The sequence below is a fragment of the Hordeum vulgare genome, chromosome 5H (genome assembly GCF_904849725.1).
Source record: "Hordeum vulgare subsp. vulgare chromosome 5H, MorexV3_pseudomolecules_assembly, whole genome shotgun sequence".
In the NCBI taxonomy this organism is placed as follows: domain Eukaryota; kingdom Viridiplantae; phylum Streptophyta; class Magnoliopsida; order Poales; family Poaceae; genus Hordeum; species Hordeum vulgare.
Window position 1 is genome coordinate 479,126,632 of NC_058522.1, and position 21,385 is coordinate 479,148,016.

Here is a 21,385-nt window from a genome sequence, read left to right on the forward strand (position 1 = left end):
ATGAAAAAAGAGACGTAGTATGGCCATAAAACGGATGTGATGTCATTTTTTAGAGAGTACAGTGTATATATTTTCAAAAAAGTATGGAGTATTTCCCTTTCCAATTAGTATTGAGTGTACAGTATTAAACTTTTTTATATATATTAGTAGACACTGCACATTAGGATTCTTACCAATGGCTTTATGCACTGCAAAATTGGTGCCAAATGACAACATGTTTAATACAAATTCCTGTCTTCGAAAATACGGTATGATACTATTATAGAAGATCCATATATTTCAGCTGGTACAGATGTTTCTATTATTTAAAATGTCGTGTTAGCTTAAAATCACAGAACAAATAATTATAGAGGACGAGATAACAATGCCTATGCAGATAAAGAAACATATTAGACAGCATAACAAGCCTAACAAGGCACAAGACTATGTGGTTTATCCCCAAGGCACAGAACAAAACCTTAAATGTCCTATTGCTAAATTTTATTGTTTTTATTTTTATTAAATGTTATTATGGGCATTGTGACAGATTATTCCTGCACTGGCAATGGTTGGTCCGTGATAGAAAATATCAAAACCGAACCAAGCAAACAAAGACATTTAGTGAGCACGGACGATTCATTTCTAAACAAAGCATGGACGAGGAACTAATACTAATATATGCTTTGGTTTTCAGGAAAACATGGACGAGGAAGGCAAGGACAAGCATGCGGAAAATATGCAGATTGAAGGCATGATAACGAAAGACGAGGATGTGAACCCCGAGTCATCAAAGACAATAGAACAACAAGCCATCATGGATGATACAGAAAACATACATATTAATGAGGTCATTATTATATTTTCACATGTCATTATTATTGTTATTCTGGCGGGACAAAACAATATGTAATTTGTGCTATGATATCAAATATAAAACTGTTTACTCACCTTCATAATATTCTCTCTTTTATATGGACTACATATTGTATAATATTATATTATTGTGTCTTTCAGTTACTAATCAAGGAAGAATCAAGTGGAATAAATGACAAAGATGAAGTAGAGAAAAAGAATAGCACGCGGGCCACTGATTGCGAAGTGACACAGGCATGCTTTCTTTTCAAAGTATCCCAAATAGTTATAATCTAATTAAATTATATTCTGCATAGGGATTGCTCTTTGTAATGTTGCTCTCAGGAATTAACAAGGAAGGGAACAAGTGAACAAATGCAGCCTACTCAAGACATTGAATTAGCACAAATGTTCGACACCGAAGGGGGGGAAACTATAGGGGACAACTTGGCAGATTCAAATGTACGAGCCGACAAAGATGAAGAGGAGAAAAAGAAGAGCACACAGTCCACTCATTCCGAGGTGGCAAAGATTTATTTTCTTTTTCAACTATGTCCTAAATAAATAGTTCTAATGCGAAAGTCAACTTTTCTCAGGAAATAACCTTCAAGGAAACAAGTGAACAAATGCATCAAGTTCAGGACGAGGAATTAGAACAGACATGGGGCACCGAAGGGGCAGAAACTATAGGGGATAATCTGGCAGATTCAAATGGAATAGCCGGCAAAGATGAATTGGAGGAAAATAAGAGCACGCAGTCCACTGATTCTGGACTCTCCGAAGTGACAGAGGTATCTTTTCAATTCCAACTATATCCCATATAGTTCTAATTCTAATTCTATTATATCTTGCATACAGATGATTCTTTAATATGTTGCTCTCAGGAATTAACAGACAACGAAACAAGTAAACAAACGGAGGCATGTGGGGATGAAGAATTAGAACAAACGTCCGGCAGGGAAGGGGCAGAAATTATAGGGGACAAGCTGCCAATGCCCGCGCAAACATGGAAGCCTATCGGACTACATAACAAACCTAAGAAGGCACGAGACTACGTGGTGGCTCCAGAAGGCACGGACAAATCTTTCTATGCCCTGGTTTTGCTACATTTGTTTTCCTCGTTATTAATAAATGTTATTACTTACATCATGATAGATTACGCCTGCACCGGCGATGATTGGTCCGTGATTGAAAATATCATGTCTGTACCAAATGATAAAAGAACTTTAGTGAGCATTGACGACTCAATCTCCAAAGAAGACAGTTGGAACGTCTTTTATTCCCCGAAGAATTTCTTGGCGACGAAGTAAGTATATGTAGCTTTATGACGAGACGATGCTATTTGAACATGAGTTACTATTTTGTCCTATAACCAAGGTGTGCACTTCATATTACAGATCATAGATGCATACATACATTGCATAAGTGCTAAAGAGCATCTAAAGATGAGGATAGGTGGAAGTGTGTTCTTAGAGAATGCATGCATCTCTAAGCTGATAAAGGAATTTAAGTTTATACGGGATGACACACTAAGATGGGTGTTAGACGGAGCTACAACTTATTTGGAACATGATATGGTGAGTCTCAGTTCTTTACATATTACTATGAATTCAATCATGGATGAATGTTTCTACAGATGGGACCTAAACTAACAAAAACTCTATTTACAGATATATGTTCCAGTAAACATTGAAGACTTTCATTGGTACCTAGCAGTTATAAATAGCGGGGTGCGACGTATCCAGGTGCTCGACTCGCTAGGCCCAGGAATGAACCGCAAAGACCTCACTGCTATGGTTAGTTATTAGTCCCAGTGCACCATCTTTTGATAAGACGATTTCTGTTATTCTTCGGTTGTGATGCTAATACGTTGTCATTTATTCATGCAACAGCTCGAAGGACTGGAAAATGTATTCCAATATGCATCACTTCAAATTGAACTAAAATTTGATAAGTGGAAAGACATAAACATTACAGCATGGCCAAGGGAAGAATGTATTAAGAGCAGTCTGCAGACAGATGGGTATACCTCTTTCGAATCAAACTTGTTGCTCCCATCCCCTTTGGGCACCTCCTTCTCCTTCACGATATCTGAACCATTAATATTAAGACATATGTTGTAAGAATGTGATCCTTTGTCGTCTCAGGTTCTAGAATAACTACAATTAGTAGAAGTGAGAAATCTATGTTTACATATATGCGGAATATCTTAAACTCTATTTCTAAATACAGCATATAAAAATACAGTTTTGGAGAATCACCATTACCCGTGCAAATGGTAGCTCATCTTAGTTGAACTCATTCTCAGAGCCAGATAGAGTATGTGTTGGAAAATCTCATGATCATTGAGCAGAGGAAACATTGTTTTTGTTAGAAAGAGTAGACATTCGTAGGACACAGACATTATATAAATAGTCTACACTTACACTATTATTAGGTACACGAAAGCATGTCCTGCAGACAAACAAACATCTCATAGAGGAAAGCACCTCAGCAGCATACGACATTTGCTATCATTGTGGTGGGTCAACTTCAGTGCAATGCACGGCACAGCCTTCATGGAGAAAAACAGATGGATAAGTACCACACCCTAACAAAATCTAGCCGCACGATAACCGCAGCTATTAAATATCTATAATTTAATTTAATTTCTATAAAATCATTTGTATATAAAACACTTATAAAATTGACAAAACAATAATGGATATATTTAATTTCTATAATCATATATAGGTCATCTTGTGGTCTGTGGATGATAAATTTTATGGAGTACTTCACTGGAAATGATTTGTCTGACACTCCTACGCAGGTAAATTTTATCCTAATACTTATTCTATGTTGTATCATTACTTAACTCTTATTTCTATTTTAATAGGATCGTATGACAGATTTCAGAACAAAACTAGCTGTCATTTTAGTGGACTCGGAATTGAATGATGATAATATAAGAAATCGAGACATGGAAGATGACGAAAACAATATAGATCCCACGGATTGTATGATTCTGGATGCCCCCCTCAAAATCTCAAAACATCGAATACATCATCAGATGTTGAGCTCATCTCACAGTCATATATCCTTTCACCGTCTGTCAACCCAACAAATGATGACTTAATAGACGAACTGTGCTTGTTCATCAGTATGGTTGATGATGACGCTTTACTAGAGTAAGCCATGTTCTTTTAGTTCATTTTGTATTCTAATAAATTACTCTCATGTCATTATAATTGACAAAATTTTGATTTTACAGGAGCGAATGGGTGAAAAGCTCTGATCCTTACCCTATCAGCTTAAAGTTGAGACAAATAAAAAACATACTAAACAATGATGAATATATGGATATTGATTGCTTTAACATGGCTGTGCGAATACTAGCGCGCCACGAAGTCCAGCTTCTTACAGACATTCCATCTCACTACATGGATCTAAACTTCTGTGTAAGTTACTATAATTGTGTTTTACATTTTTTTTCTCATAGAACTATTGTTTTCTTATTTTTATTTTAGTCCATGTTCCACTATGCACGAGACCCAAGTCATCATGAAAATATGGACAGTGCTACGTTTAAACGATTGTTTCATAGCTGGCCTCACAGCAATGAGTATCATATCTCACAGTGTGATATGGTAAGATTTTATTTTTTAATTTATAACAGTGGTTTATTTGGTTTAAATTAATATTTAATGTATTTATAAATGTATGCATCATTGCAGATTTTATTGCCTTGGGATATTTTTGGGTTGTTTCTATTGTTTGTCTTGGATCAAGATAAAAAAGTTATCTCAATTTTTGATCCGATACCAATACCTACTTTGGGAAAGAATATACTTAAAACCGTGGTCAGTAACCTAAACCTCGCACTCCAAGTTGCAAACCCTGCATTCAACGACGATATCTCTAAATGGGAATGTATAGTTCCGGTTGTTCCAACAAACTCACACTGGTATGAATCTTTTTAATGCATTATAATATTAAATAATTCATTCATTCAACGCACATTATGTGTTTATTTCATATATGCAGTGCCTTGTCGGGGTATTTGGTTTTTAACTACATGCACTCATTGTGCGATGGAAAGCTATATTTTCCTGTACCCTAGGTGAGTATTTACACCATGCTTATTTTTATACACATTGCACATACAAACTTGTTATAACAATGTTGTCTAATGCATATGTAGGACTGTTTTGAACTGAGGAAGCGATTTTTGGTGCATATTTTAAAGTATGAAGAAAATGAATCTCAAAACAATATCCCATACATTGAAGGAAGCATCATAGATCGCATCTATAGATGGACTTTCATTGCTTCAAAAGATGGACCATCAAGACGTGCTTAGTCCTGGTTTTTAAAATATATTTCTGTAACAATTATTGTGTGGTCGTGAATTTTGTGCGGAGACATGTTTCTGGATCGTATGTTACGCACGTTCTCATATTGTTTTAAATAAAAGTCATATTGTTTTATATAAGACACCGATAAATTGCTCGATAAAAAAACTCAAATATGTTTTACTATAGATTATGATAGGTGTGTTGGATCACAAATATGTCACAATTTTGAAAATAAAATTTGAGTGACATAATAACATTTTGTACCCGTCTGAAAAAAAATCAGAAATTATTTTAGGGATCATCTTCTATAAATCAACAGTAATTAGTACTAAGTTAATGAAGGATTTATTAATTTGATTTGGGTCTATCAACAGTTATTAGTACTAAGTTGTAAGCAGGTAAACTTACCTAGCGTTGGCAGCAGGACCGTGAGAGCGGCAACGCCGACGATCTTGATGGGCATGCCGGTGACCACCATGTCCTTTATGGTGATGTAGCCGGTGCTGAACCACACCACAACGTGGGCGGAGAGAGAGAACAAAGATCAACTACTTGCCTCAACCCATAAATAATAGAAAAACCAAATAGAATTCAAAAGTTAAGTATGTGTGCTACTGGAGTTGAGTACTATATAGTGCCAAAACAACCAACTAATGAGACAACACTCCACACCACCAACTTACCAGTTAGGACCAAGTGGCACTACAAGCTCCATACATCCATCAATCGATATTCTCGCCCTCCACAAGATCAAACTTCGCGATAGCTGAGGATCCATGCAACTTCCTGGGCACACACACACACACAGAGCATGATTAACTGGTGTCATCAACCCACATAACAAAATAGAGAATTTAAAAATTAAGTATAAGTGCTACTGACGCAGACTTCTACAAGTTTGGATAGGAGCTATCTAGCACATGCAATATACAGCATGAACAAGCAGACCTTACAAGGTAATAGTGTTGTCAAACACATCGTCCATGCCATAAAGATCAAGTAATCGTTATAGCTCAGATATTGATATTGATATCTACTACTGTTTAGGTACCATACTTTGTTTTCCCTTATTAGGACTTCTACTCATGTATAAAAGGATCGGTGAACAATTGAGATTGACTTCAGAAAATAGAAAGATCTCTTCTATTTCTCGAGTCAATGCATCATAAGTGCAAGCACACATGACTTCAGAAAATAGCAGGACCTTGAGAGCGGCAACGCCGACGATCTTGATGGGCATGCCGGTGACCACCATGTCCTTTATGGTGATGTAGCCGGTGCTGGACCACACCACAACCTGGGCGGAGAGAGAGAACAAAGATCAACTACTGGCCTCAACCCATAAATAAAAGAAAAACTATAGCAAAAGCACATGGAAGAAACATTCAATTATTTGCACAAGGACAAATGAAACTATAGCAAACAAGATATTGTGAGAGGGCCAACAACCAAGCAAGAAGGAAAAGAAGTTAAAGTGTGGATGGAATTAAAAATTGTATTGAGTAGTACTTTATTTTAAATTAAAAAATAGCAAGAAGAGTGTGATGCATGGCACGTGCATTAATGAAACCCAATTGCCAACAACAGCAGTTTCAGCAATGACTAGACCTGTTCCATGATCCAGCAATATTCCTTCCCCAATTTTGGCAGCTGCAGATTTAGCAATAAAGAATGTTAAGAGAACAAACTAACATTACCATATCATACCAGGATATAACAAAGCCGCCACTTAAGATGACAGATTTACTTTTCAAAACTCAAAAGGCAAACCATGTATTATTTCGGGGGAGCCAGGTCCCATGCCCCAAACATCATCTGAGCATGAGGATATGTTTAAGGATTTGATGCTTATGAATTCATAAATTAAAAAATTATCGCAGCCTCATATGTAAGCAAGTTTTAGAAAACGCAATGCTTCTATGCCCCCAAAAAGTGAACATAATTACAAAGACAAACCTTGGTTCAGGTTAAGATATTTACAAGGATAACATAACATACATACATATTCCCAAGCAGCAGACCCATATGCAGTAGTTAAGGCGGCAAAACATATTTCCACGAAGGTAGTAGAAGAAGCTAAACATCATCCGATAAAAAAAAGGAAACATCATGTAATAAATCAGCGAAAATAATATGGATTGGAGGGAGTAGCTATTTTTTTAGTGGAAAAGCCAGACATCATATAGCTAAAGAGCAACCCCGGTATTAAACACAGCACCAGGAAATATAAGACAATTTTGTACAGATATTATGATACACCAACAGTATACCTGGGTGTATATCCACTGCAAAAACCTGAAAGGAGAAGGACAGCATATGTTAGTCCACATAAATGTATGCTAAAAAACTACTTCTTAAGAAATCAAGGTTCACCTCTCTGATACGGCTTTGCAGCGCCAACGCCAGAACCTTACGCCCTTGATTCCATAATACATGAGCTATCCTATAGGACTGCAAGGAATGGTAACCTTGTAGCAGTTTGCAAGCAACATGAGTCTTGTTACCTTTTCCAGATATGAATTATATGATAACAAGAACTCATAGTCACCTTCATGTATAATAGTGCCCAGCTATATTGTGCACAGGTCTCTTCAGAAAATAGAAATATCTCCTCTATTTCTTGAGTCAATGCATCATAAGTGTAAGCACACATGACTTCAGAAAATAGCAGGACCGTGAGAGCGGCAACGCCGACGATCTTGATGGGCATGCCGGTGACCACCATGTCCTTTATGGTGATGTAGCCGGTGCTGAACCACACCACAACCTGGGCGGAGAGAGAGAACAAAGATCAACTACTGGCCTCAACCCATAAATAATAGAAAAACCAAATAGAATTCAAAAGTTAAGTATGTGTGCTACTGGAGTTGACTACTATATAGTGCCAAAACAACCAACTAATGAGACAACACTCCACACCACCAACTTACCAGTTAGGACCAAGTGGCACTACAAGCTCCATACATCCATCAATCGATATTCTCGCCCTCCACAAGATCAAACTTCGCGATAGCTGAGGATCCATGCAACTTCCTAGGCACACACACACACACACACACAAAGAGCATGATTAACTGGTGTCATCAACCCACATAACAAAATAGAGAATTTAAAAATTAAGTATAAGTGCTACTGACGCAGACTTCTACAAGTTTGGATAGGAGCTATCTAGCACATGCAATATATAGCACGAACAAGCAGATCTTACAAGGTAATAGTGTTGTCAAACACATCGTCCATGCCATAAAGATCAAGTAATCGTTATAGCTCAGATATTGATATTGATATCTACTACTGTTTAGGTACCATACTTTGTTTTCCCTTATTAGGACTTCTACTCATGTATAAAAGGATCGGTGAACAATTGAGATTGACTTCAGAAAATAGAAAGATCTCTTCTATTTCTTGAGTCAATGCATCATAAGTGCAAGCACACATGACTTCAGAAAATAGCAGGACCTTGAGAGCGGCAACGCCGACGATCTTGATGGGCATGCCGGTGACCACCATGTCCTTTATGGTGATGTAGCCGGTGCTGGACCACACCACAACCTGGGCGGAGAGAGAGAACAAAGATCAACTACTGGCCTCAACCCATAAATAAAAGAAAAACTATAGCAAAAGCACATGGAAGAAACATTCAATTATTTGCACAAGGACTAATGAAACTATAGCAAACAAGATATTGTGAGAGGGCCAACAACCAAGCAAGAAGGAAAAGAAGTTAAAGTGTGGATGGAATTAAAAATTGTATTGAGTAGTACTTTATTTTAAATTAAAAAATAGCAAGAAGAGTGTGATGCATGGCACGTGCATTAATGAAACCCAATTGCCAACAACAGAGTTTCAGCAATGACTAGACCTGTTCCATGATCCAGCAATATTCCTTCCCCAATTTTGGCAGCTGCAGATTTAGCAATAAAGAATGTTAAGAGAACAAACTAACATTACCATATCATACCAGGATATAACAAAGCCGCCACTTAAGATGACAGATTTACTTTTCAAAACTCAAAAGGCAAACCATGTATTATTTCGGGGGAGCCAGGTCCCATGCCCCAAACATCATCTGAGCATGAGGATATGTTTAAGGATTTGATGCTTATGAATTCATAAATTAAAAAATTATCGCAGCCTCATATGTAAGCAAGTTTTAGAAAACGCAATGCTTCTATGCCCCCAAAAAGTGAACATAATTACAAAGACAAACCTTGGTTCAGGTTAAGATATTTACAAGGATAACATAACATACATACATATTCCCAAGCAGCAGACCCATATGCAGTAGTTAAGGCGGCAAAACATATTTCCACGAAGGTAGTAGAAGAAGCTAAACATCATCCGATAAAAAAAAGGAAACATCATGTACTAAATCAGCGAAAATAATATGGATTGGAGGGAGTAGCTATTTTTTTAGTGGAAAAGCCAAACATCATATAGCTAAAGAGCAACCCCGGTATTAAACACAGCACCAGGAAATATAAGACAATTTTGTACAGATATTATGATACACCAACAATATACCGGGGTGTATATCCACTGCAAAAACCTGAAAGGAGAAGGACAGCATATGTTAGTCCACATAAATGTATGCTAAAAAACTACTTCTTAAGAAATCAAGGTTCACCTCTCTGATACGGCTTTGCAGCGCCAACGCCAGAACCTTACGCCCTTGATTCCATAATACATGAGCTATCCTATAGGACTGCAAGGAATGGTAACCTTGTAGCAGTTTGCAAGCAACATGAGTCTTGTTACCTTTTCCAGATATGAATTATATGATAACAAGAACTCATAGTCACCTTCATGTATAATAGTGCCCAGCTATATTGTGCACAGGTCTCTTCAGAAAATAGAAATATCTCCTCTATTTCTTGAGTCGATGCATCATAAGTGTAAGCACACATGACTTCAGAAAATAGCAGGACCGTGAGAGCGGCAACGCCGACGATCTTGATGGGCATGCCGGTGACCACCATGTCCTTTATGGTGATGTAGCCGGTGCTGAACCACACCACAACCTGGGCGGAGAGAGAGAACAAAGATCAACTACTGGCCTCAACCCATAAATAATAGAAAAACCAAATAGAATTCAAAAGTTAAGTATGTGTGCTACTTGAGTTGACTACTATATAGTGCCAAAACAACCAACTAATGAGACAACACTCCACACCACCAACTTACCAGTTAGGACCAAGTGGCACTACAAGCTCCATACATCCATCAATCGATATTCTCGCCCTCCACAAGATCAAACTTCGCGATAGCTGAGGATCCATGCAACTTCCTGGGCACACACACACACACACACACACACACACAAAGAGCATGATTAACTGGTGTCATCAACCGACATAACAAAATAGAGAATTTAAAAATTAAGTATAAGTGCTATTGACGCAGACTTCTACAAGTTTGGATAGGAGCTATCTAGCACATGCAATATATAGCAAGAACAAGCAGACCTTACAAGGTAATAGTGTTGTCAAACACATCGTCCATGCCATAAAGATCAAGTAATCGTTATAGCTCACATATTGATATTGATATCTACTACTGTTTAGGTACCATACTTTGTTTTCTCTTATTAGGACTTCTACTCATGTATAAAAGGATAGGTGAACAATTGAGATTGACTTCAGAAAATAGAAAGATCTCTTCTATTTCTTGAGTCAATGCATCATAAGTGCAAGCACACATGACTTCAGAAAATAGCAGGACCTTGAGAGCGGCAACGCCGACGATCTTGATGGGCATGCCGGTGACCACCATGTCCTTTATGGTGATGTAGCCGGTGCTGAACCACACCACAACCTCGGCGGAGAGAGAGAACAAAGATCAACTACTGGCCTCAACCCATAAATAAAAGAAAAACTATAGCAAAAGCACATGGAAGAAATATTCAATTATTTGCCCAAGGACAAATGAAACTATAGCAAACAAGATATTGTGAGAGGGCCAACAACCAAGCAAGAAGGAAAAGAAGTTAAAGTGTGGATGGAATTAAAAATTGTATTGAGTAGTACTTTATTTTAAATTAAAAAATAGCAAGAAGAGTGTGATGCATGGCACGTGCATTAATGAAACCCAATTGCCAACAACAGCAGTTTCAGCAATGACTAGACCTGTTCCATGATCCAGCAATATTCCTTCCCTAATTTTGGCAGCTGCAGATTTAGCAATAAAGAATGTTAAGAGAACAAACTAACATTACCATATCATACCTGGATATAACAAAGCCGCCACTTAAGATGACAGATTTACTTTTCAAAACTCAAAAGGCAAACCATGTATTATTTCGGGGGAGCCAGGTCCCATGCCCCAAACATCATCTGAGCATGAGGATATGTTTAAGGATTTGATGCTTATGAATTCATAAATTAAAAAATTATCGCAGCCTCATATGTAAGCAAGTTTTAGAAAACGCAATGCTTCTATGCCCCCAAAAAGTGAACATAATTACAAAGACAAACCTTGGTTCAGGTTAAGATATTTACAAGGATAACATAACATACATACATATTCCCAAGCAGCAGACCCATATGCAGTAGTTAAGGCGGCAAAACATATTTCCACGAAGGTAGTAGAAGAAGCTAAACATCATCCGATAAAAAAAAGGAAACATCATGTACTAAATCAGCGAAAATAATATGGATTGGAGGGAGTAGCTATTTTTTTAGTGGAAAAGCCAAACATCATATAGCTAAAGACAAACCCCGGTATTAAACACAGCAGCAGGAAATATAAGACAATTTTGTACAGATATTATGATACACCAACAATATACCGGGGTGTATATCCACTACAAAAACCTGAAAGGAGAAGGACAGCATATGTTAGTCCACATAAATGTATGCTAAAAAACTACTTCTTAAGAAATCAAGGTTCACCTCGCTGATATGGCTTTGCAGCGCCAATGCCAGAACCTCATGCCCTTGATTCCATAATACATGAGCTATCCTATAGGACTGCAAGGAATGGTAACCCTGTAGCAGTTTGCAAGCAACATGAGTCTTGTTACCTTTTCCAGATATGAATTATATGATAACAAGAACTCATAGTCACCTTCAGGTATAATAGTGCCCAGCTATATTGTGCACAGGTCTCTTCAGAAAATAGAAATATCTCCTCTGTTTCTTGGGTCAATGCATCATAAGTGCAAGCACACATGACTTCAGAAAATAGCAGGACCGTGAGAGCGGCAACGCCGACGATCTTGATGGGCATGCCGGTGACCACCATGTCCTTTATGGTGATGTAGCCGGTGCTGAACCACACCACAACCTGGGCGGAGAGAGAGAACAAAGATCAACTACTATATAGTGCCCAAACAAACAACTAATCAGATAACACTCCACACTATCAATTTACCAGTTAGGACCAAGTGGCACTACAAGCTCCATACATCCATCAATCGATATTTTCGCCCTCCACAAGATCAAACTTCGCGGTAGCTGAGGGTCCATGCCACTTCCTAGGAACACACACACACACACATAGAGAGAGAGAGCATGATTAACTGGTTTCATCAACCCACATAACAAAATAGAGAATTTAAAAATTAAGTATACGCAGACTTCTACAAGTTTGGATAGGAGCTATCTAGCACATGCAATATATGGCAAGAACAAGCAGACCTTACTATAGTGCCAAAACAAACAACTACTGGAGTTGACTACTATATATGCCAAAACAAACAACTAATAAGACAACACGCCAAGAACAAGCAGACCTTACTATAGTGTAAAACACAGAAGTTCGATCTTGCTAGACGCATTTGCTCGACGGATTAACACGCAAAATCAATATTGCTGCTGATCTTTGCGCTACGCGCAGCTGATGCGGGGGCGTAAGGTTGGGGAGGCAGTGATAGGGGTGCGATTGGAGGAACGAGGGGGGGAGTGTTGGGGAACGTCGCATGGGAAACAAAAATTTTCCTACGCGCACGAAGACCTATCATGGTGATGTCCATCTACGAGAGGGGATGAGTGATCTACGTACCCTTGTAGATCGTACAGCAGAAGCGTTAGAGAACGCGGTTGATGTAGTGGAACGTCCTCACGTCCCTCGATCCGCCCCGCGAACAATCCCGCGATCAGTCCCACGATCTAGTACCGAACGGACGGCACCTCCGCGTTCAGCACACGTACAGCTCGACGATGATCTCGGCCTTCTTGATCCAGCAAGAGAGACGGAGAGGTAGAAGAGTTCTCCGGCAGCGTGACGGCGCTCCGGAGGTTGGTGATGACCTTGTCTCAGCAGGGCTCCGCCCGAGCTTCGCAGAAACGCGATCTAGAGGAAAAACCGTGGAGGTATGTGGTCGGGCTGCCGTGGAAAAGTCGTCTCAAATCAGCCCTAAAACCTCTGTATATATAGGTGGGAGGGAGGGGAGGAGGAAGCCTCAAAACCTAAAGGTTTGGCCGAAATTAGAGGTGGAGGAGTCCTACTCCAATCCTACTTGGAGTAGGATTCCACCTTCCCACTTGGAAACTCTTTCCACCTTGTGTTTTTTCCTTCTCAAACCTTATGGGCCTTAGTGGGAACTTATTCCAGCCCACTAGGGGCTGGTTTATCTCTTCCCATAGCCCATGAGACCCCTTGGGGCGTGACACCCCTCCCGATGGTCCCCGGCACCCCTCCCGGCACTCCCGGTACACTACCGATGAACCCGAAACTTTTCCGGTAATGCACGAAAACCTTCCGGTAACCAAACGAGGTCATCCTATATATCAATCTTCGTTTCCGGACCATTCCGGAAACCCTCGTGACGTCCGTGATCTCATCCGGGACTCCGAACAACATTCGGTAACCAACCATATAACTCAAATACGCATAAAACAACGTCGAACCTTAAGTGTGCAGACCCTGCGGGTTCGAGAACTATGTAGACATGACCCGAGTGACTCCTCGGTCAATATCCAATAGCGGGACCTGGATGCCCATATTGGATCCTACATATTCTACGAAGATCTTATCGTTTGAACCTCAGTGCCAAGGATTCATATAATCCCGTATGTCATTCCCTTTGTCCTTCGGTATGTTACTTGCCCGAGATTCGATCGTCAGTATCCGTATACCTATTTCAACCTCGTTTACCGGCAAGTCTCTTTACTCGTTCCGTAATACAAGATCCCGCAACTAACACTAAGTTACATTGCTTGCAAGGCTTATGTGTGATGTTGTATTACCGAGTGGGCCCCGAGATACCTCTCCGTCACACGGAGTGACAAATCCCAGTCTTGATCCATACTAACTCAACTAACACCTTCGGAGATACCTGTAGAGCATCTTTATAGTCACCCAGTTACGTTGCGACGTTTGATACACACAAAGCATTCCTCCGGTGTCAGTGAGTTATATGATCTCATGGTCATAGGAATAAATACTTGACACGCAGAAAACAGTAGCAACAAAATGACACGATCAACATGCTACGTCTATTAGTTTGGGTCTAGTCCATCACATGATTCTCCTAATGATGTGATCCCGTTATCAAGTGACAACACTTGCCTATGGCCAGGAAACCTTGACCATCTTTGATCAACGAGCTAGTCAACTAGAGGCTTACTAGGGACAGTATTTTGTCTATGTATCCACACAAGTATTGTGTTTCCAATCAATACAATTATAGCATGGATAATAAACGATTATCATGAACTAAGAAATATAATAATAACTAATTTATTATTGCCTCTAGGGCATATTTCCAACAGTCTCCCACTTGCACTAGAGTCAATAATCTAGTTCACATCACCATGTGATTCCAACGAATCCAACACCCATATAGTTATGGGGTCTGATCACGTCTTGCTCGTGAGAGAGGTTTTAGTCAACGGTTCTGAAACTTTCAGATCCGTGCGTTCTTTACAAATCTTTATGTCATCTTATAGATGCTGCTACTACGTGCTATTCGGAAATACTCCAAATATCTACTCTACTATACGAATCCGTTTCACTACTCATAGTTATTCGGATTAGTGTCAAAGCTTGCGTCGACGTAACCCTTTACGACGAACTCTTTAACCACCTCCATAATCGAGAAAAATTCCTTAGTCCATTAGTTACTAAGGATAAATTTTGACCGCTGCTAGTGATTCAAACATGGATCACTCTCTGTACCTCTCAACATACTTTGAGTCAAGGCACACTTCAGGTGCGGTACACAGCATGGCATACTTTAGATTCTACGGCTAAGGCATAGAAGACGACCTTCATCTATTCTCTTTATTCTGCCGTGGTCGGGTTTTGAGTCTTACTCAAATTCACACCTCACAACGCAACCAAGAACTCCTTCTTTGCTGGTCTATTTTGAACTCTTTCAAAAACTTGTCAAGGCATGCATCTTGTTGAAACTTCTATTAAGCGCTTTCGATCTATCTCCATAGATCTTTGATGCTCAACCTTCAAGTAGCATAATCCAGGTACTCCTTTGAAAACTTCTTTCAAACAACCTTGTATGCTTTACAGAAATTCTACATTACTTCTGATCCACAATATGTCAACCACATATACCTATCAGAAATTCTATAGTGCTCCCACTCACTTCTTTGGAAATACAAGTTTCTCATAAACCTTGTACACACCCAAAATCTTTGATCATCTCATCAAAGTGCTTATTCCAACTCCGAGATGCTTGCACCAGTCCATTGAAGGATCACTGGAGCTTGCATACTTGCTAGTATCTTTAGGATCGACAAAACCTTCTGGTTGTATCACATACAATGTTTGCTCAAGGAAACCGTCGAGGAAACAATGTTTTGACATCCTACGTGCAATATTTCATAAATAATGCAGCAACTACTAACATAATTCTAACAGACCTTTAGCATCGCTACGAGTGAGAAAGACTCATCATAGTCAACTGTTTGATCTTGTCGAAAACATCTTTGCGACAAGTCGAGCTTTTCTTAATAGTGACTTATCACCATCATCGTCTGTCTTCTTTTAAAGATCCATTTTACCCAATAGTCCCATGACCATCAAGTAGTTCTACCAAAGTCTACACTTTGTTTTCACACATGGATCCTCTCTCGGATTTTATGGCTTCCAGCCATTTGTCGGAATCTGGGCCCACCATCGCTTTCTCCATAACTCGTAGGTTCACTGTTGCTCAACAACATGACCTCCAAGACAGGGTTACCGTACTACTCTGCAGCAGTACGCGACCTTGTCGACCTACGAGGTTTGTAGTAACTTGATTCGAAGCTTAATGATCACCATCATCAGCTTCCACTTCAATTGGTGTAGGCGCCACAGGAACAACTTCCTACGCGCTGCTACACACTGGTTGAAGTGATGGTTCAATAACCTCATCAAGTTCTACTACCCTCCCACTCAATTCTTTCGAGAGAAACCTTTTCTCGAGAAAGGATCCGTTTCTAGAAAACAAACACTTTGCTTTCGGATCTGAGATAGGAGATGTACCCAACTGTTTTGGATATCCTGTGAAGATGCATTTATCCGCTTTGGGTTCGAGCTTATCAGACTGAAACTTTTTCACATAAGTTTCGAAGCCCCAAACTTTCAAGAAACGACAGTTTAGATTTCTCTAAACCTCAGTCTATACTGTGTCATCTCAACGGAAATACGCGGTGCCCCATTTAAAGTGAATGTGGTTGTCTCTAATGCATAACCCATAAACGATAGTGGTAATTCGATAAGAGACATCCCAGCATGCACCATACTAAATAGTGCGTGGCTATGACGTTCAGACACATCATCACACCATGATGTTCCAGGTGGCATGAACAATTTCCACATTGTCTTAACTGTGTACCAAAAATTCGTAACTCAGATATTCATTTCTATGATCATATCGTAGACAGTTCATCCTCTTGTTACGACGAACTTCACTCTGAAACAGAATTGAACTTTTCAATATTTCAGACTTGTGATTCATTAAGTAAATACTCCTGTATCTACTCAAGTCGTCAGTGAAGTAAGAACATAATGATATCCACTGCGTGCCTCAACACTCACTGGACTGCATACATCAAAATGTATCACTTCCAACAAGTTACTATCTTGTTTCATCTCAATGAAAACAAGGCCTTGCTCATGTGGTATGATTTGCATGTCACTAGTGATTCGAAATCAGGTGAGTACAAAGATCCATCAGCATGGAGCCTCTTCATGCAATTTATACTAACATGACTTAAGCGGCAGTGCCACAAGTAAGTGGTACTATCATCATAAACTCGTATCTTTTGGCACCAATATCATGAACATGTGTAACACTACGATCGAGATTCAATAAACCATTGAAGGTGATTATTCAAGAAAATAGAGTAACCATTATTCTCTTTAAATGAATAATCGTATTGCAATAAACACGATCCAATCATGTTCATGTTTAACGCAAGCACGAAATAACAATTATTTAGGTTTAACACCAATCCCGATGATAGAGGGAGCGTGCGACGTTTGATCATATCAATCTTGGAAACACTTCCAACACGTATCGTCACCTCGCCTTTAGCTAGTCTCCGTTTATGCCGTAGCTTTCATTTCGCGTCACTAATCACTTAGCAACTGAACCGGTATCCAATACCCTCGTGCTACTAGGAGTACTAGTAAAGTACACATCAACATCATGTATATCAAATACACTTCTTTCGACTTTTGCCAGCCATCTTATCTACCAAGTATCTTGAGTTGCTCCGCCTCAGTGATTGTTCCCCTCATTACGGAAGCACTTAGTCTCGGGTTTGGGTTTAATATTGGGTCTCTTCATTAGTGCAGCAACTGTTTTGCCGTTTCACGAAGTATCCCTTCTAGCCCTTGCCTTTCTTGAAACTTAGTGGTTTTACAAACCATCAACTATTGACGCTCCTTCTTGATTTCTACTTTCGCAGTGTCAAACATCACGAATCGCTCAAGGATCATTGTATCTATCCTCAATATGTTATAGTTCATCACGAAGCTCTCACAGCTTGGTGGCAGTGTCTTTTGGAGAACCATCACCATCTCATCTGGAAGATTAACTCCCACTTGATTCAAGTGATTGTCGTACTCAAACAATCTGAGCACACGCTCATCGATTGAGCTTTTCTCTTTTACTTTGTGGACAAAGAATCTTGTTGGAGGTCTCGTACCTCTTAACAAGGGCACAAGCATGAAATCACAATTTCATCTCTTTAGAACATCACTTATGTTCCGTGACGTTTTACAACGTTTTCGGCGCCTTGCTTCTAAGCCATTAAGTATCTTGCACTGAACTATTGTGTAGTAATCAGAAACGTGTATGTCGGATGTTCACAGCATCCACAGACGACGCTCGAGGTGCAGCACACCGAGTGGTGCATTAAGGACATAAGCCTTCTGTGCAGCAACGAGGACAATCCTCGGTTTTACAGACTCAGTCTGCAAAGTTTGCTACTATCAACTTTCAACTAAATTTTCTCTAGGAACATATAAAAACAGTAGAGCTATAGCGCAAGCTACATCGTAATTCGCAAAGACCATTAGACTATGTTCATGACAATTAGTTCAATTAATCATATTACTTAAGAACTCCCACTCAAAAAGTACATCTCTCTAGTCATTTGAGTGGTACATGATCCAAATCTGCTATCTCAAGTCCGATCATCACGTGAGTCGAGAATAGTTTCAGTGGTAAGCATCCCTATGCTAATCATATCAACTATACGATTCATGCTCGACCTTTCGGTCTCATGTGTTCCGAGGCCATGTCTGCACATGCTAGGCTCGTCAAGCTTAACCCGAATGTTCCGCGTGTGCAACTGTTTTGCACCCGTTGTATGTGAACGTTGAGTCTATCACACCCGATCATCACGTGGTGTCTCGAAACGAAGAACTGTCGCAACGGTGCACAGTCGGGGAGAACACAATTTCGTCTTGAAATTTTAGTGAGAGATCACCTCATAATGCTACCGTCGTTCTAAGCAAAATAAGGTGCATAAAAGGATTAACATCACATGCAATTCATAAGTGACATGATATGGCCATCATCACGTGCTTCTTGATCTCCATCACCAAAGCACCGGCACGATCTTCTTGTCACCGGCGCCACACCATGATCATCCATCAACGTGTTGCCATCGTGGTTGTCGTGCTACTTATGCTATCACTACTAAAGCTACAGCCTAGCAAAATAGTAAACGCATCTGCAAGCACATATGTTAGTATAAAGACAACCCTATGGCTCCTGCCGGTTGCCGTACCATCGACGTGCAAGTCGATATTTCTATTACAACATGATCATCTCATACATCCAATATATCACATCACATCGTTGGCCACATCATATCACAATCATACCCTGCAAAAACAAGTTAGACGTCCTCTAATTTTGTTGTTACATGTTTTACGTGGTGACCAAGGGTATCTAGTAGGATCGCATCTTACTTACGCAAACACCACAATGGAGATATATGAGTTGCTATTTAACCTCATCCAAGGACCTCCTCGGTCAAATCCGATTCAACTAAAGTTGGAGAAACCGACACTTGCCAGTCATCTTTGAGCAACGGGGTTACTCGTAGCGATGAAACCAGTCTCTCGTAAGCGTACGAGTAATGTCGGTCCAAGCCGCTTCAATCCAACAATACCGCGGAATCAAGAAAAGACTAAGGAGGGCAGCAAAACGCACATCACCTCCCACAAAAACTTTTGTGTTCTACTCGATAAGACATCTACGCATGAACCTAGCTCATGATGCCACTGTTGGGGAACGTCGCATGGGAAACAAAAATTTTCCTACGCGCACGAAGACCTATCATGGTGATGTCCATCTACGAGAGGGGATGAGTGATCTACGTACCCTTGTAGATCGTACAGCAGAAGCGTTAGAGAACGCGGTTGATGTAGTGGAACGTCCTCACGTCCCTCGATCCGCCCCGCGAACAATCCCGCGATCAGTCCCACGATCTAGTACCGAACGGACGGCACCTCCGCGTTCAGCACACGTACAGCTCGACGATGATCTCGGCCTTCTTGATCCAGCAAGAGAGACGGAGAGGTAGAAGAGTTCTCCGGCAGCGTGACGGCGCTCCGGAGGTTGGTGATGACCTTGTCTCAGCAGGGCTCCGCCCGAGCTCCGCAGAAACGCGATCTAGAGGAAAAACCGTGGAGGTATGTGGTCGGGCTGCCGTGGAAAAGTCGTCTCAAATCAGCCCTAAAACCTCTGTATATATAGGTGGGAGGGAGGGGAGGAGGAAGCCTCAAAACCTAAAGGTTTGGCCGAAATTGGAGGTGGAGGAGTCCTACTCCAATCCTACTTGGAGTAGGATTCCACCTTCCCACTTGGAAACTCTTTCCACCTTGTGTTTTTTCCTTCTCAAACCTTATGGGCCTTAGTGGGAACTTATTCCAGCCCACTAGGGGCTGGTTTATCTCTTCCCATAGCCCATGAGACCCCTTGGGGCGTGACACCCCTCCCGATGGTCCCCGGCACCCCTCCCGGCACTCCCGGTACACTACCGATGAACCCGAAACTTTTCCGGTAATGCACGAAAACCTTCCGGTAACCAAATGAGGTCATCCTATATATCAATCTTCGTTTCCGGACCATTCCGGAAACCCTCGTGACATCCGTGATCTCATCCGGGACTCCGAACAACATTCGGTAACCAACCATATAGCTCAAATACGCATAAAACAACGTCGAACCTTAAGTGTGCAGACCCTGCGGGTTCGAGAACTATGTAGACATGACCCGAGTGACTCCTCGGTCAATATCCAATAGCGGGACCTGGATGCCCATATTGGATCCTACATATTCTACGAAGATCTTATCGTTTGAACCTCAGTGCCAAGGATTCATATAATCCCGTATGTCATTCCCTTTGTCCTTCGGTATGTTACTTGCCCGAGATTCGATCGTCAGTATCCGTATACCTATTTCAACCTCGTTTACCGGCAAGTCTCTTTACTCGTTCCGTAATACAAGATCCCGCAACTAACACTAAGTTACATTGCTTGCAAGGCTTATGTGTGATGTTGTATTACCGAGTGGGCCCCGAGATACCTCTCCGTCACACGGAGTGACAAATCCCAGTCTTGATCCATACTAACTCAACTAACACCTTCGGAGATACCTGTAGAGCATCTTTATAGTCACCCAGTTACGTTGCGACGTTTGATACACACAAAGCATTCCTCCGGTGTCAGTGAGTTATATGATCTCATGGTCATAGGAATAAATACTTGACACGCAGAAAACAGTAGCAACAAAATGACACGATCAACATGCTACGTCT

General features: G+C 40.4%; 1 protein-coding gene across 1 annotated transcript; it reads left to right on the plus strand.

Annotated features, from left to right (window-relative positions):
* The first annotated feature begins 1,019 nt into the window (after positions 1-1,019).
* On the plus strand, positions 1,020-4,105 carry LOC123396939. Its single transcript, XM_045091696.1, has 6 exons — positions 1,020-1,622; positions 1,716-2,060; positions 2,502-2,627; positions 2,724-2,854; positions 3,565-3,640; positions 4,082-4,105. Exons 1-6 carry the CDS (start codon positions 1,458-1,460, stop codon positions 4,103-4,105), a joined length of 867 nt encoding a protein of 288 aa, XP_044947631.1. The 5' UTR covers positions 1,020-1,457.
* Positions 4,106-21,385: the final 17,280 nt, after the last annotated feature.